General features: G+C 43.1%; 1 protein-coding gene across 3 annotated transcripts in view; it reads right to left on the bottom strand.

Moving 5' to 3' along the window:
* Nucleotides 1–17,516, bottom strand: part of NKAIN4 (sodium/potassium transporting ATPase interacting 4) — an 84,457-nt gene that overhangs the window by 16,794 nt on the left and 50,147 nt on the right. For all 3 annotated transcript variants that reach the window (XM_007059813.4, XM_037915695.2, XM_037915694.2), the window contains exon 4: nt 9,538–9,735. In XM_007059813.4, the coding sequence (XP_007059875.1) occupies nt 9,538–9,735 (198 nt within the window). The remainder of the gene's footprint in view (nt 1–9,537; nt 9,736–17,516) is intronic.

The raw sequence follows: 17,516 nt of genomic DNA, 5'->3' as shown, positions 1-17,516 counted from the left end.
TGTATTGCATTTTTATGTTGCCTGAACTAAGCTATAATTAAACCTATCACTTTGGGGATAAAGTGAACTCCTGGGATCTACACTATGTCTTGCCTCATGCATGAATTATGAATGAAACAAAGCCAATAGAGATGAAATAAAAATTGCCATCACCAAGTCTGCTTTCAGTGAGAGAGAGTCCGCTTGAGCGTGGGCTGAGTTAACTCCAAAAGGCTCAAAGCTTTTAAAGTGGATTCACTGCTAATTCGGCAAAGAGTCCTGTGGCACCTTTGCCGCTTTTACAGATCCAGACTAACACGGCTACCCCTCCGATCATTGCTAATTGTTTCTTCACCGAACTTGAGAATTAGGGGATGGGTTTATTCCATTTCACATGTAATGAATATAAATCCTTCGAAAGAATTAAAATCTTAGTGTGACAAACAGCCCTGTTTTTAATAATGTGATTAACTAGACTGCCAGGGGTTCATATTCTTTTAAGATACCCAGGCTTTTGGCTGTTAGGAGGAACATCACTGTAATTCTGGGATTTCCAAATTAGTAGAAAGGCGTTTGTGTGGCACTCTGAACAAAGCCTAAAGACACCAGAGCTCACCTCATGGCTCTTTACAATGTTGGGTGAAATAAGCAGGATGGGAGGGAATTCAGCGGGCAAGCCTCTGCATCAGGAGACCCACCATGGTTAGCAGTCATTCATTTACATCACACAAGCCTCAAGAGAGAGGTCAAAGATTATGGCTGTATTTCACTACTGTGTAGGATGCTAGCTGAAGGCTCACCTGCCACTTAGGTCTCACTTCAGCCCAGTCTATCGCAAGCCCTACAATCACATTAGACTGTGACAGAGAAAGAGATGAAAGATTACACTCTCCTATTAGACATTGTACCCTGAAGGGCAAGGAACATTCTTCAATCTGAAAACCAAGGAAAGCAGTGGATTAAACACCACTGAAGCCACCTCAAGACGAACACGGGAGAAAGAAACAAAGAAAGAAAGGCAGCCCGCTGGATGGTAACAATAATGGAAAGGGGCACTTCTGCGAGAACACATTCCATGGAGCAGCTTTGCACACAAAGCCCCACCACGTACTCTTGATGCTAGAGAAATTCAAGGAGAGTGAGACCCCTCGGTGAATAGGCACCAGGACAAAAGGACAGAGGGAAGGGTTTGTATGTTTCTTTGGTGCAGAATAGAAAAATGGTTCAGTTGTTGTGAAACATGTAAAGGCTCTAACAAAAACATCCTCCAGCTATAACTGGAATAGATCTGATTGGCTGAAATTTAATTTTTGCCTCAGCAGGGAGGGGAGGGAGAGGCAAGAAGAGAATTTACACAGTTTTGATCTATTAGCTTCTTTTATAGCATCATCCATCAAGGTGTTTGCCTGCATGAGAAAATGTTTCAAGGTTGATGTATACAGGGAAATCTCAAGAGCAGACTCAGGACAGAGGGAGGAAGAAATATGAGAATAATCAAGAATCAATGGTGATTTTAGTGGCACATGAGAGACTATGCCTTTAATGGGGTTAGGCCGAACTCCCCACCAGTTGTAACAGCTTTTGGGGTAAGCTAATTATTTATGCTAAAATTTATTACCTCACTTGTTTCCATATAGATTAAGCAATTGAGTTCCAGGAGACCTTGAATTTATTATTATTAATTATCTGTATTTGCATAGCACCTACGAGTCCTAGTCATTGACCAGGACCCCATTGTGCTAGGCGTCATACACAAAGATGTCTAGAGAGGATGCAATCACAGAATCTTATTCTCCACTTGCACCAGTTTTACAATGGTGTAACTTAAATGGAGCAACTCCTGATTTATACCAAATGTAAGTGAGAAGAGCATCAGGCCCAAGGTCTCTGGGGGATGGTTCCTCTCACAATGCTCCCACTCAGCAAGCTCATTCAAAAGAAGCTGGGCATTCATCCCTCCTCTCCCATCTGATTGGCAGCTGCAGAAGTGTGAGAGGAGTGAGGCAAGGATTCATTATGGCCTCAAGAATGACAGGGTGATAGAAAGCTTTCAGGCTCCACACTTCAAATTGGAACCAGGTGAGGCAGAAGAGCCCCATTCTTACCACCTATAAAACCTAAAGGAAGCAAACAGTAAAAAGCATCCCAGATGGCCAAGTAGCAAAGGATTGAAAGTAGTTTTCTTCATAAAATTCATAGGTGGTGATCTCCATTTAGTAACTTCTTCCCATCACGTGCTGTGTCACAGCCCCATTTACCTTTATTAATACAACATCTGTTTGACTGATAAATAAAAGACAATGGGTCATATATTGCTCTTAATTTCTCTGGTATAATCTGGATTCACACTAGTGTAACCGAGAGCAGAACCTAGACCCGTGTTCCTTCCCCAAAATGGTTACAATTTGAACATGTTGGGAATTTTCTTTCTAAATTATTTTTGATGAAAAATGCAGTGTCTGCAAAATAAAAAAAAATTTTTTTTGCAAAAATTAAGATTTTGCTAAATTTTTCAAATGTCCTCCAGGAAAATCAAAACAAAATATTTTGTTTCAGGTCAGTTCAAAATACTTGGGTTTGCTGACGCTGACACACAACATTTAGTTTTGAGTAGGTTCAACATTAAACTGCATTTTCCTATTGTAGTGCCTTGTCTCACAGGAGTTGTAATTTAGATGCCTGATGCCCCCATTCTCTTATGGGCCAGGCTCCCTGGCTGGACTACATGTTCTATGATGCTACACAATTGCCCCTTTGACCAAGCGGCGTGGTGCATCACGGGAGTCACATGGCCCCAGTTGTATCATAAGAGATATAGTCCAGCCACGGTAAAATGGAATGACTTGAAATGAAACATTTTGAGTCAGTTCAGCAAAGCAAAACTAAATGGTTCAGTCTGGGAACACTGAAATTTTTAATTTTGACCAAAAAGGCACGAACAAAACATTTTGCCATTTACAAACCGAAAATTTTCATTCTGTGAAAAATTTTAGTATTTCAACTTTGTGTCCTATTTTGGAATGAAAACAAATTTCCCATGGGACAGAAATTCCAATTTTCTCTCAACTCTAAACACAGCCTACGGAAGACAAGATGTTAACATACCATAGATACAAACACAGTAAAAGGAGAGGCTACAATGAGATGACCTGGTTGCTTAGGCTGGTGATGCACACTTTCTTAAGAAATACAAAGTATTGTTTTGGTTTCAGATACTATTATTTTGAACTTTGTAAGCCTCACGGTTGATGTGTATTTATTGAGGAGAAACTTGGAGGAGGAGAAGGTGGAAGCATGACAGATGGGCTCAAACAGAAAGTGTTCCTATCCAGCTAAGCCTAGTCAGGCTAGCTTCAGGGGAGAAAGAGAGAAGCTGCAATTCAGGCTAGGAAGCTCTGAGGACAGAAGTACTACTTCTGTTGCTTTGTGCTTTTAAACAGTTCTGCTCTTTGGCATTTAATTCTTTAAGTTGCATGAAGGGAACATGCCCAGATAGCAAGAGCGCTTTGGGGGTGCTTTTCGGTTGCACAAGAACCCTATACCAATAAAATCCAAGGGGTTGTTTTTGCTTAAGCTGGGCCTCTAGTAGGGGGTTAGCCTAGATAACCCTTGTGTTCCTTTCTAACGCTATGTTTCTAATGCAATTCCTCTCCAGCTTCACAGTCCCCAGCCATGCTGCAGATGATTTGCAGCCCTAAATGGGTGGTTGATTTTGTGACTCTGCATGATACCCACTCTGCGACTGTCACCAAGCAGAGACTACAAAACTCAGTTCAACTATGACCCAAACTGAAATTCAAACCCAACGTCTGCAGCGGTATAAGGCTAATACAGTAACCCAGTGTGATTCCAGCCCTCACCCTTTGCCAGTCTCAGAAAGGGGTTTGAATCCTCTTTGCCCCAGTGAGATACTGATCATTCTTAGGCCTTTGCAAGTTACCCCGGGGGGTGGGGGTGGGGGGAAGAGTCAGTGATGTAAAATGACACTAAGCTATTGCTCTAAGTCCACCAAGAATGCTCTTGTTCTTTAGCCTCTGCTGCTGTTTCCCCAGATAACCTCAGTACCAGCTTCCTCCAAGGCATGCAAGTATCCAATTAAGCCTTTTATTAGGAACACATGTCATAGCCAGGTGGGTTCAATCAGCCAGTCAAACAGCCTGGGAAACAACAGGCTGCAGAGCAGAAGGAATGATGCACCTCGGTTGTCCCACGCATCCGCTTCTTTCATTGTGAAAGTCTGTTATCACAGACAAATGGATGGAGCAGGGACCCCCAACCTAATCCTGTAGAGGTTATAAGACAAGCTTATTTTATACACAGTGTGCAATTTGCTTTGAGTGATGCCAGTATTGCCGAAACACAAGTAGGAGATCATCAAGGTAGGCTTGGCAATAGACTAAGGCCTAAGCAAGGCTGTCACCAGTCCTGGGCTGCTGATGGGTGCCTGCTACTGTACGAGCACTGAAAAATCCACAGGCCGTCCCCATCCTCCTAAGTACAGGTCTTTGTGATACCAATTGAGTTAAATAGCCCACCTGTGTTTGAAGGGGATGGGGCTCTTGGTTCCCACTCTCCCAGTCCCTTTTTTATATGCTCAGATTCTGTAATCCCCTAAGGGGTAGAGGGTAGTGGCACCAACTGCCTGATGGCTCTCTTTGGGGCTTGCCAATCCTATCCGACCTGGCCAGTGTACGAGGTTTATTGTCTCCTGATAGGCATGGGGAGGAGAGGAGAGGGGGATGGTAAACGACCCTCCTGAGAGTGACTCCCCTGAAGGCTTCCCAGAGTCTCCCTTGGGAGCAAGGCAGACACCATCTGCTCTCTCCCAAAGCTGCCCAGCAACTGCTAGGAACTTCCTGCTTCCTAGCCCTTATTCCACCCTGATATGATTGACAGGGCCAGCGTTGCCAACAGATGCTCGTCCTCCTTCGTGGGTGCGGGGTTGATACACCCCATCACAGAGGCCTAGCAGTTAAGAGTTTGTTAGCATAAGACTTAGCATAAGTAAGTGACCTAGGGTTATAATCTTTAGCAATAAGAGCATTTTCATAGACAACTGAAAGGAACAAAATAATGCAGGCTTAATGGAATTTTAGGGGTTTTTTTTGAGTAACATGTACGCTTGCAGCTATCTACCTTGACACACTGGAAATACTGATCAAAATACTGATGCAAATAGCGATGTCAACATTCAGAATCCCAGTTAAGGTTACCTGGATAGCCACATTTGGAGAGAGGACTGAGATCAAATTAAATATGGTCATGCATATGCTGATGTGTAAAAAAAGGGTATAAAAACCAATGCATGGATGCTGACCAGTGGTTCATCAGAATGAAGTAGTAAGCAACAGCCACCACTGTCATTACCACTTAGGGTGACGTGCTTACTGATCAATTCTGTCTTTGTTTTCATCAGTCCATGATGTTCTGAATACATCCCCTTTGTGGACTGCTCTATTCTTTATACCCATTTATTTGCTCAGTATTTTTCACTTGTGGATGAGCATGGTTCTTGATTAAAATGTTTGGCTGGATACACAGGGAGACCTAAGCTCAAATTCAACCCGAATAAAATTTTCTTAAGTAGCCATTTGAGTAGTGAACCTGTTATTTGTAAAAGTAGTAACTCAAATTTATCATAGACTACAAGGAGCAGGAGGAAAGACAAGGGAGGGTAGACTGCCCAATGAAGCTGGAAAACTAGATCAAGCCTCACCCCACCCCCCTTTGCAAAGTTCTGCCCTAGGGGCATGAACTATTCAAAGCTACATTCAAACCCTCCCTTTCATTCTTGCAAGAGCCGCAGAGCACAGAGTCTCTGCTAAGTCCCCATCACTTTTCTCCATGAGACAGAAGTACTGTAGGTTTCATTTCTAGCTTGAGAGTGAGTTGAGCATGTTTGCCCTCTCACAAATATGGGCTGGGGGAGGTAGGAGGGAAGAGGGGAAGGCATTAATTTCTCGATCCTTCTTGAGTTTCCGGAAAGCTCTTGCTGGCTGGAGAAAAAGGGATTGTGATCAGATATCCAAAGCGACAACCAACAGAGTTTGATTTCCTGACCTTTTTTTGCTCTCAGGATGCAATTATTATCAGCGAAAATGTAACACATGCCAAACAGCAAAACATGTCTTGACTTGCTTTTCACTGTAACATCTGCTGTCAACCTTTGCTTTGCCATTTTCTTGGGAACCTTCCAAGCTGTCATTTTGAATGAAAGCAGCGGACAGGCAGGCTGAAAATTCTCTCTGTTAGGAGACAATTTCCAGCCTCCATCCCATGCCATGGACCTTTGGAAAAAGCCCATCCCTCCCCGCTGCCATATGGACAGATCAAAATTAGGCCAGGTATTTAAAACAGAAAATGAACCTCCAACTGCTGCCTGGCAAGCTGGGGAGTTGTACTGTGGACATTTGCTAAATTGGAAAACAAAGCAAATTTTCTTTTGCAGATAAGTAGGATAAAAATTATTTCCGCTGCATTTTTTGATGGGGTTGGTATGGGCAGGCAGCACACTGACAGTAAATGAACTAACCTGCCTATGTCAGTATACAGTCACTGCTTAAGAGGTTTGCTTCCATTAAGCATCTCTCTCCACTATGTCCCTTCACAATGTCCTTTGTTCTGGTGTATTTCAGTGGGTTGGTTGGGATTAAAGGTATAGCCCCACTTTTCTGTCACATAATCCAGTATTGGTTCTGTCATGATAGTATCTACGCCCTTTTCACTTTCAAGAGACATGGCTTCAAATCCTGACTGAATGACATTTGAAAAGGAGTCTGATGGATTCTTAAATTAGGCCCTAACAGATATTTGTGCAGATCAAGAAACAATCACAACTGTCAGTCTTTGGCGTGGATGCTGACCTCATTCACTCCGGATAAAGTTAGAAGCAACTCTATTAACATCCTGGAGTTTGCCCAGCAGAATTTGCCACAAATGAGATCAAAGTCAGGTCTTTGATGGTTCCCCCCCCCAACAGAGGCCCGGGATTGGAAGAGCTGGGTGACACAGTCAGGAGTCAGGGACATAGTGCATTAGCAGAGCCATTCAGGAACGCTTCTATGGCATTCACTCAGCCTGGGTGAAATTCATCCCGAGAAAAGATGGGGTTTATGAAGAGCAGCTACACAGGGGATTTGACCTTTTTATCCTCTGAGCAGGGCTCAGGGCCGCTCCACAGCTGCTATTACAGCCCACTGGTTTGCAGGGAACATTTTTTTTTTCATAATAAGGTCAAATTTAATGAGGGGGGATGTTTTCTGGGATGAATCAACCTTCCCTCAGGGGGAGCACACAGCAATGTTACTGTGCCTCAGTGCTCCTGAGGAATAATTATCTCTGGAGGACTGGACACGTGGTCACGTCTTATTTGTTAACAAGATATCAATTTCATAACACTGAAGCTGAAACAGATCATTTTAAAGCTGCTGAACAAAACCCACAAACACAGGAGAGGAGGCTTTGCATCCCTCACCCCACTGCTTTGAGGTACTGAGCGTTCAATTTCTCATAGATGCCTGACAGACAAGGAGGGAACGAGGTCAGAGCCTTTGCTGCATCTCCCCGTTCTTCGGGAGACATGATCAATAATACAAAAAAAAATATTTACTGTCTGTCTGCAGCACTGAGGCCCACAAAGCATTCTGGGAGGGACAGCAGCCTATAATAAAATCTGCCTGAAAATGAGATAAAGAGAATAGCAAAACTATTGGCAAAGATCAAAGAGTTTGGTCCTCAGAGACTAAACAGGGAAAGGACTAGCAGTAGTTGGCTATTTTCAGGCAGGGCCTGATTGAAATAATGAAAAGCCCTTTAAGGTTTCCTTTCTGCTCTGTCTGCAAGGGAAATCTCTGTCTAATGTCCAGTAAGATTATATAAGCACTTAAGGGACCCCAGGAGATATAGGCCTGGCGCTTTAACATTCCACCTTTGCTACAGGAAAGGTATGTCCCTTTTACAGAAACTCACCAGATACACATCAGGAAATCCCTAGCAGGAACTGTAGAGACTTCTGTACATACACGTACTTGAGCTTGTATCCCAGTTTCAGGGCCCAGGATTCACAAAAGTAGGATAGGAATCCTCTATGGTTTACATCCCGAGGAGGGAATGGGGGAAACAACTTATAAATATTTGCCCCAAACCCATTAATTTTTTGCCCAGCCTCAATCAATTTCCTCTCTCCATCTGGCAAGCTGAGAACACTCACTCTGAACCCATGCTGCCTTACACATTTACAAATCACTACATGAAATTGCAGTGCTCTGTAAAAAAAAGTTAAGAAGTATCAGTATACCCAGCTCAGAGGCAGGGGTTGTAACCCTGCCTGCTGTGTTTTGTTGCAGCAATCTATCTTGGGGCCTCATGCCTAAGTTATCAGGATCCAAAAAACCAGAGCCAATCCTAAGCATAACATAGGTCCAGGTCCTGCCATTTGTTGACTGAGCCCTTCCCCTTAAGTCTGCCCACTGGGAGGACTTTGATGTTTCTTTAGTCAGCCACAGGGAATGCTATTAAGTGAGGTATGACACTTCTACTCTCTCAAGGGTTCAACATTCAGCCTCCAGAGCACACCTATCATTGGTTAGCTTGGAAAACAATGAACTAAGAAACAAAGCTTTGGTTTTCTTTATGGCAGTGCTGGGAACTACCATGAGAACACTGGGCAGTAAAACATCCATGAGTAACATTCAGACTAACAGTCCTTCATAAAAAGGCCATATTCTCTTGAAATATGCACTGTGTTCCAGCACGCATGCGGTAACATTTCTCACAGCCTCCTTTCTCATGCATTCAAGCCAATGTCAGGTGCAGTCAAACCTGTCATTTGAAGCCCCCCAATGGGTTAAAGCACAGTTCCCAGCTGCAGTAGAACCTGTATGTATTTAAAGCCACTAAACTAAAAAAGCAAAGCAGATTAAAAAGATGTGATGCAACTACAAAATGCGTGAGCACCAGTGGAAATAAAGACGATAATGGACCTTTTGTTTCAATTAATCTCACATGCAAATGAGAAACAATTAATTAATGGAGAACATTAAGGACAACACATTCCTGCAGTACATTTTAAAAATGCCTGTGAAAGACTCCAGTGATGCAATGTTTGATGGAAACTTAATACAAATCACTGGTGTCAGCAGGAATAAAACATGCCGCTTTCTGGATCTATCAAAAGTTGTTTTGTTTTCTGAAGGAGGATATGATCTTCAAAGGGAAACACAGATCTCCCCTCCCCAAATCCTTTCTGTCAGCTCACACACACACACACACACACACCCCTCAAATATCACAAGCGACTATTGGAAATACAAAAAGCTAGGTCTCTTTCCTTACCAAAATGTGTTTCCCTTCCCCAGTCATTGATTTGTTATTGTAGAGGTACGTGGCTTGTTATGGTAAGTGCTAGGCTGCTGATTTCTATTTTTAAAAAATGTTTTGTAGATATTTAAGAGAGAACACGGAGTTAAAAAACAACCATTCCCTTTGTGCTACCTACTAACATTCTACTTGGATGGTTTTACTCTTTGTTGGAGACCAGATCCGCTAGGAAGTACTCACCGCTACCAGAATTTGGACCGAGCTGTGCATGACCTCAATGTACCGATACTCTAGAGCACAACCAATCACAGAGATGTAAGAATGGCTGTCCAATCCCTTTATGCCAGCCATGGAAGCCTCCTTCCTTACGCAGCCAGGGCCATTTTCACTCCACCATGACTGATGCTGGGAGATATTAAAGGTCAAAAGTTCGCTGTCCTGGGGAGAAAAAAAAGATGCAAAAAAATCTTCATTTACAGAGGAATTAACTCATTAGTCCCATTTAGGGGGGAAGACTTGCAAAAATGCTTAGTGTTGCCTTAAAAATTGGCCATTAAAAAAAAACCTGACCATTAAAGTCAATGGGAGCCTTCCTAGGCGAGTGCTGACAGCTTCTGAAAAAAACTCACCTTCAGTGAGCGCTAAGAGGATCAAAAGGTGTTTAGAAGCATTTTTCAAACAAGCTGATAAATCATTATGAACTGGATTGAGGCCTGCCAAAGGGACACAGTGCTGCAACATTGTGCCAATCAGTCCCACCTTAACATGGTGATGTCTAGATGCAGTCATGAGCGTGAGGTAGCTTCAACACACCATATTGCAAGGCCACAACAGAAACACACTTTATAGGCACCTAGACCAGTTTGGGGACTCAAGACCATGTGGCTAGTGGTGCCTGGAGGAGAAAAGAGCTGTCAAGAAATTCGGAATATCTGCAAATATCAGGGTAGAGTCAACACACTAAATTTGCAAGTTATCTTAGATTCATATAATATCTCAAAACATGATGGGTTCTTGGAGTAGGTTATAAACTTTCAGAGCAAGGCATCCTGGAGATTTTTTTCATACTTAATATACCACTGCACTGTTTATTCTAATCTCTCTAATTATACTTCATTATTGACTATTACAGATGTGGTTGCATTAGGAACAAGAACATTCTCAACACATTTTCTCAACACAGAGCTGGTGCACCTTCATTGCACCTGGACCAGAATGAGCTCTCTTAAAAGTTCCATCCACATTAGGAAATTGATCCATTGTTAAACATTATTGTCAACAACAAGTCCCAAGAACACTTTCTGGAATGGCGCTGGAAGTGGTTCATCTTGTCTGCAGTGGTTTACACGAATACCAAATTATGGTGACTTTGTCTACTGCACACAACATCTTTACTTTGCTAAGAACTCTGACAGTAGTCAGAGACAGCAGCCATTTTGTTCCCAGAGTTGCTGCAGCTTGTCATGGACACACAAGGACACACTCCTCTCTTATGGAGACAGACTCCACGTTTGTTCTTTCTTGCTGCTTTCCTTTAAACTATGATATGTTGGAGGTAAATGGTTGAGCAGGGAGATTAGGGAGGCTATAATAATTTTAAAAACTCAATAATAATGGGGGATTTCAACTACCCCCATATTGACTGGGTACATGTCACCTCAGGACGGGATGCAGAGATAAAGTTTCCTGACACCTTAAATGACTGCTTCTTGGAGCAGCTAGTCCTGGAACCCACAAGAGGAGAGGCAATTCTTGATTTAGTCCTAAGTGGAGCACAGGATCTGGTCCAAGACGTGAATATAGCTGGACCGCTTGGTAATAGTGACCATAATAAAATTAAATTTAACATCCCTGTTGTAAGGAAAACACGATAGAGGCTCAACACTATAGCACTTAATTTCAAAAACGGGGACTACACAAAAATGAGGAAGTTAGTTAAACAGAAATTAAAAAGGTACAGCGCCAAAAGTGAAATCCCTTCAAGATGCATGGAAACTTTTTAAAAAGACACCATAATAAAGGCTCAACTTAAATGTATACCACAAATTAAAACAACATAGTAAGAGAACTAAAAAAGTGTCACCATGCCTAAACAAAGTAAAAGAAGCAGTGAGAGACAAAAAGGTATCCTTTAAAACATGGAAGTTAAATCCTAGTGAGGAAAATAGAAAGGCGAATAAACTCTGTAAAACGAAGTATAAAAATATAATTAGGAAGGCCAAAAAAGAATTTGAAGAACAGCTAGCAAAAGACTCAAAAAGTAATAACAAAAACTTTCTTAAAGTACATCAGAAGCAGGAAGCCTGTGAAACAATCAGTGAGGCCACTGGACGATTGAGATGCAAAAGGAGCACTCAAGGATGATAAGGCCATTGCGGAGAAACGAAATAAATTCTTTGCATCGGTCTTCACAGCTTAGGATGTGAGAGAGATTCTCAAACCTGAGCCATTGAAACTATAGTAAAGAACAAAATTGTCAGACACATAGATGAACAGAATTTGTTGGGGAAGAGTCCACATGGTTTTTGTAAAGGGAAATGCCTCACCAATCTACTAGAATTCTTTGCGGGGGTCAACAAGCATATGGACAAGGGGGATCCAGTGGATATAGTGAACTTAGATTTTCAGAAAGCCTTTGACAAAGGCTCTTAAGAAAGTAAGCTGTCATGGGATAAGAGGGAAGGTCCACCTGTGGACTGGTACCTGGTTAAAAGATAGGAAACAAAAGGGTAGGAATAAATGGTCGGTTTTCAGAATGGAGAGGGGTAAATAGTGGTGTCCCCCAGGGGTCTGTACTGGGGCCAGTCCTATTCAACATATTCATAAATGATCTGGAAAAAGGGGCAAACAGTGAGGTGGCAAAATTTACAAGTGAGACAAAACTACTCAAGAGAGTTAAGTCCCAAGCAGACTGTGAGGAGATACAAAAGGATCCCTTAAAACTGTGTGACTGGGCAACAAACTGGCTGATGAAATTCTATGTTGATAAATGCAAAGTAATGCACATTGGAATACATAATCCCAGTTATACATATAAATGATGGGGTCTAAATTAGCAGTTACCACTCAAGAAAGAGATCTTGGAGTCATTGTGGATAGTTCTCTGAAAACATCCACTCAATGTGCAGCGGCCGTCAAAAAAGCAAATAGAATGTTATGAATCATTAAGAAACGGATAGATAATAAGACAGAAAATATCATATTGTCTCTCTATTAATCCATGGTACGCCCACATCGTGAATACTGCGTGCAGATATGCTTGCCCCATCTCAAAAAAGATATACGGGAATTGGAAAAGGCTCAGAAAAGGGCAACAAAAATTATTAGGGGTATGGAACGGCTTCCATATGAGGAGAGATTAATAAGATTGGGACTTTTCTGCTTGGAAAAAGAGACGACTAAGGGGGGATTTGATAGAGGTCTATAAAATCATGACTGGTGTGGAGAAAGTAAATAAGGAAGTGTTATTTACTCCTTATATAACACAAGAACTAGGGATCACCAAATGAAATTAATAAGCAACAGGTTTAAAACAGACAAAAGGAAGTATTTTTTCACACAACACACAGTCCACCTGTGGAACTCCTTGCCAGAGGATTTTGTGAAGATCAAGACTATAACAGGGTTCAAAAAAGAACTAGATAAGCTCATGGAGGATAGGTCCATCAATGGCTATGAGCCAGGTTGGTGTTCCTAGCCTCTATTTGCCAGAAGCTGGGAATGGGCAACAGAGCATTGGTCACTTGATGATTAGCTGTTCTGTTAATTCCCTCTGGGGCACCTGGCATTGGCCACTGTCGGAAGACAAGATACTGGGCTAGATCGATCTTTGGTCTGACCCAGTATAGCCATTCTTTTGTTCTTTGTGTGTGAAAAAAAATAGATCATCCACACTAGCAATTAAACTATTTCCAACATTGGTTCAAGGGAAAAGTTCCTGACAATGGTTTACACCAAGAGGTCAATTTCATAGCATGGCATGGGATTTAGATTTGTAAACTGGGTAAATTTGCCATAGAAGCCACAGAAGGAGAATAAATATGGAGCACTGAGTCTACTCACAGAATCATGTCTGAATATATCCACCTGGCAAGATTAGAATTAGGATCTACAGCTGAAGTAATAATGAAAAACATTTTTGAACACACGCTTTAATTTCCTCTTTGCCTCCAACTGTAAATGTATCTAATAAATTCCCCTCCCAGCTCCATCTGTCAATTTCCACCTCAGTATTCAGATTTATTGCACTTCTGGGTCTTCTATTGACCTCAGTCACTATCAACCTCTTGGGTCAAATTACTCTGACAAACTGACCTCCACTGTGATCAATAGCTTCGTAATTAACACCCGCCCAAGAACTCCACATCATCTCTGCCTCCCAAGCTCCCTTTTACTTTGCTTCCCGCAGCTTCGCTGGTTCAGTGCACTAAAGCACGCAGTTCTGCGTGTCACGCGGTGAAACACAGCATGGGTAGCTCAAGGGTTCGACAGGCAATGAGGAGGCGGCACTTCCAACAATAACAAATCCCCTTTCCTTTGGGAAAAAGGATACCTGAGTAACCTGGAATCACAGCTGCAACCCCTGGGGTATTGCTTTGGGGCTTCTAGCTTAAATTTCCCTGCAATTGATGAAAGACAAACTTAGCGTTGTTGGGAGAGCAGGGGATGAAAAGATAATATTAGCAATACTTTGTGGGGAAGTGCTAAGTGCCCAGTGCCACTGGGACCCCAACAGACCTTCCATGTCACTTTGATGTAGCCTCAACAATACCTTTTGGTTCTAGCAGCCGATAGGAGAGGAGTGGAAGGATTTATATGTGCCTGTCCTAGAATCTAAAGACCTCTTCACTATAGGAATAAACACAGAATTTACAGTGTAAGTCCAACAATAACTACAGGGCTTCTTGTACTTTCCTCTAAAGCATTTGGGACTGGCTGGGCCATTGGTCCTAGACTGAGACAGGCGATGGGGTGGGGGGAAATAGTAAAAATCAGAGTCTGGATCCAGGCACATCCCAAGTAGCAAAGTGGGCTTGCAAGTGGAGCTGATCTGAACTCAGCTAATGTCTGAACAAGGACAGATTTTGTTAGGCTACCTGACATAGACTTTAATTTTCCTAAGCCGAAGCTCATGTATAGCATTAATTCCTAGTTCCCAAGTCCTGAGAAGCCAACCACCCCATTAGGAATCCTATGTAGACTAGCCTGCAAGCCCACAACAAGCTCGCACTCAATAACAGCTCCAAAACTTTTTACTAAGTGTTCTGGGAAGCACATCTTGGGAGACATGAACAATGAAGTCAGAAAAAGACAGCTGCCAAGTTCCTGACATGAGCACTGCAAAAGACGGGATGTGCTTTGCAGGGGACGGAGGAGGGTGTGCTACCCACACTGAAGCAGCCCCAATATTAAAAGAAAGACAACAGAGAAAACTCCATTAACAGTAGAGCTTACACAGGATCCTCTGCATTTTGGAAGGGGTGGGGGTGGGGAATAATCAGATTGGCAGCTGTGGGGTAACAAAGCTAACGTAAGGTGCTGGGTGCCACAGGTTCAGTGCTGAGGGACATCTGGGGAGAAGCGTCTAGTAACCAATTTCCCTCCCCTGCAGCCTCTGGAAGCTGCCGGATTTTGGTGGGAGAGTCGCTGGCCTGCTCTCTCCAACGGGAGTGTTGTTCCCCCACAGATTGCACGCATACGTTCTCCCCCTCCTTAGAGTTATGCAGTTTTCCTCAAGCTTGCTGCTCCCCCACCCTCGCCTCCTATCTTATACAGTCCCCGGGACACATGATTATGTCCCGTAAAAAGTTCCCCCTTCAGCGAGAGCCAGCCAGCCTGCCCAAGCCGCTGCTGGACTTCCCCTCAACCCTCTTCTTCCCCAACCCCAAGCTAGTGGGCAGATCCGCCTGCTGGAGAAAAGGCAAAACCATGCTCCAGACAAGGACTCAGCTCCTTTGCTCAGGGCTTGCCTTTATTGCCACAGATACAAAGCGATTCAATCGGCCTCACTGCCCCACAGGGCCTTGTCTCCAGGGCGTCACTCTCTCCCCATTCCCCAGCTGAGTCTGTCCCCAAGGGTCTCTGTCAGGCTTTTGCCTGACTGATGTGAAGAGCCCCCTCCAGCTCGGTCCCTGTGCTCGGATTCCAGAGAGGGCAGACTGCCGCGAGAGAGCTGGCAAGAGAAAAAACAATGGGACAGCTTTCCTCCCCTTTGGAAATCCTCACAGAGCCGGCTCTTGCTTCCCTCTGCTGCAGGAGATGGACTTTTAGTCACCAGACATCAGCAAGCCTCATTTTGAACTGAGCCTAGATAAGCGGCAGCACAGATGTCAGATATGGCAAGGAATTAGGCAGGTAGAAGAATGCTAAATACGAAGTCAAAGTGCTCGGTGCTATGGCACACAAATAGCCTCTGCTGCAAGCACAAGCAGAGTTTATGCTATCAGAAAGCAGAAACAACAGTGACGAAGTTGAGTGGTTTCTAGAGAGACAACTCCTCCCCCAACCCCCTTTTTTAAAGAGTTTCTTGGGAAAACGTGGGCACACTTGCACATTCGAGTGAAGCAGGCAGTCACTCACACGCACAAATGATCAGCCTAATGACCATTATGCTTACACATACTGTGATTGAGAGTGGCCTCGTGTAAGCAGATGCGAGTGACGTTTTGCACACATCATTCTGAAAAGGTGATGAGACATTTTGCCACCAGTGTTTTGGGGTAAGGGACAGGAATGGAGGTGTTGTTTTCTCAGCACACTGAGATCAATGCCATTTTTTACTGGTGCCCCTGGTACCTGCGGTGACCAAGCATAGTAAAAAGGCATTTAAGGCAAACATTTTATTGACCTCTGTTTGCTAAGAAGAATCGCTGGACTCCTACTGCAGTCTGCTAACATTTTGTTTTCCTTATTGCAACACTAAAAAACCAAAGGGGCATTTAATTAGTGTTATATGAAAATCACAGAAGCAGCTCATTAAAAACAACAGGAATCAGGAAATAACTTCAGAAACAGAGACAAAAGTATTCCAGAAAGCATGTGCATTTCAAGAAAAATTGCAAAAGTAAAGGTAACTAGAAGTGGGAGATGTGTTGGGAAATACTTATCAGTTCCCAGTTATTTCAGTGAGGAACAGAGATCGGTGTATCTCTACACTCTCTCCATTTCTTGACAGGTGGCTATTTAAAGGGTTACTGCTACCTCCTTAGCCTTCAATCTGAAAAGAAATATGAGAGAAGTGGTGATACAAGCGCCCTCTGGAGAGCCCGCTGAAGGCCAGCCAAGCTCACATTTCAATTTAAACTGTCACTGGACCTTGTTGCTGTCTATTTGCAATTCTCCAGCACTGTGGTGGTGCTGTGGGGAGGGAAAAAACCCTAAAAATCTAATACAGTATGAGTTTTTCCTGTTACATCTCCTATGCCTTTATATTAGAGGCAATCCCCCACACCTAGCACCCACAGAATCAGCTTTGGAAAGGTAAAGATCATCAGAGACCGCTATGTTTCTTCGTTCACCAGCCGCCTTCTGAACCCCGCTCCCCCTTTCATTAAAAAGCAGCAGTAATGGCTCTCAAAGCAAGTTCAGCCCAGCCGCACAAGCCCTCAGAGCTTGATGGCTGAATAATTTTGCCTCTTTTAAGTTGGAAAAATGTATCATCAAAAAGGGGAACAATAATTCTTATCTCCTAGCAGTGCCTGCTAAGTGCCTCCATCTCACTGAGGCAGCAAGGGAATTACTTTTATCATTGCTTAGACTCATGTTGTCTGTTCACAATGCTGTAGTAATTAAAGGCTAAGTAATGGATTTCTATTCTCTGAATTCAGGAGGAGGAGTAGGGGAGTAATTATTATCAACAGTGCGTTTCCTCTCACCTCCAGCTGATAACATTTGCTCAGTACCAGAGCTATCCCAGAGCAGCTCTACCTATTCTCTTCTTGAATGCAAATAACTTCCATGATGTCTAACCCAAATTATGCCCCTATAAATCAGGTGATCAGAACAGTGCTGGTAGAGAGTTAAGGCCGAACGTCAGGCCTAGGTGGGAAAATTTAAAAATCACCGTTCCACGACGAACAGTTTCCAGATGAAAAGAATGAACAGAGGCAGGTTTAAAGGTGAAGCCCAGACACTAACTGCCTCTCATACATGTTTCAGTGTCCTGAGCGTATGATGAATAATCAATGTGGCAGCTGAATAGACAGAGACATGTACATTTT

This window comes from Chelonia mydas, chromosome 13, assembly GCF_015237465.2.
Source record: "Chelonia mydas isolate rCheMyd1 chromosome 13, rCheMyd1.pri.v2, whole genome shotgun sequence".
Taxonomy (NCBI): domain Eukaryota; kingdom Metazoa; phylum Chordata; order Testudines; family Cheloniidae; genus Chelonia; species Chelonia mydas.
The sequence above is the reverse complement of the archived record's forward strand: the minus strand, read 5'-3'. Positions and strand labels throughout refer to the sequence as shown.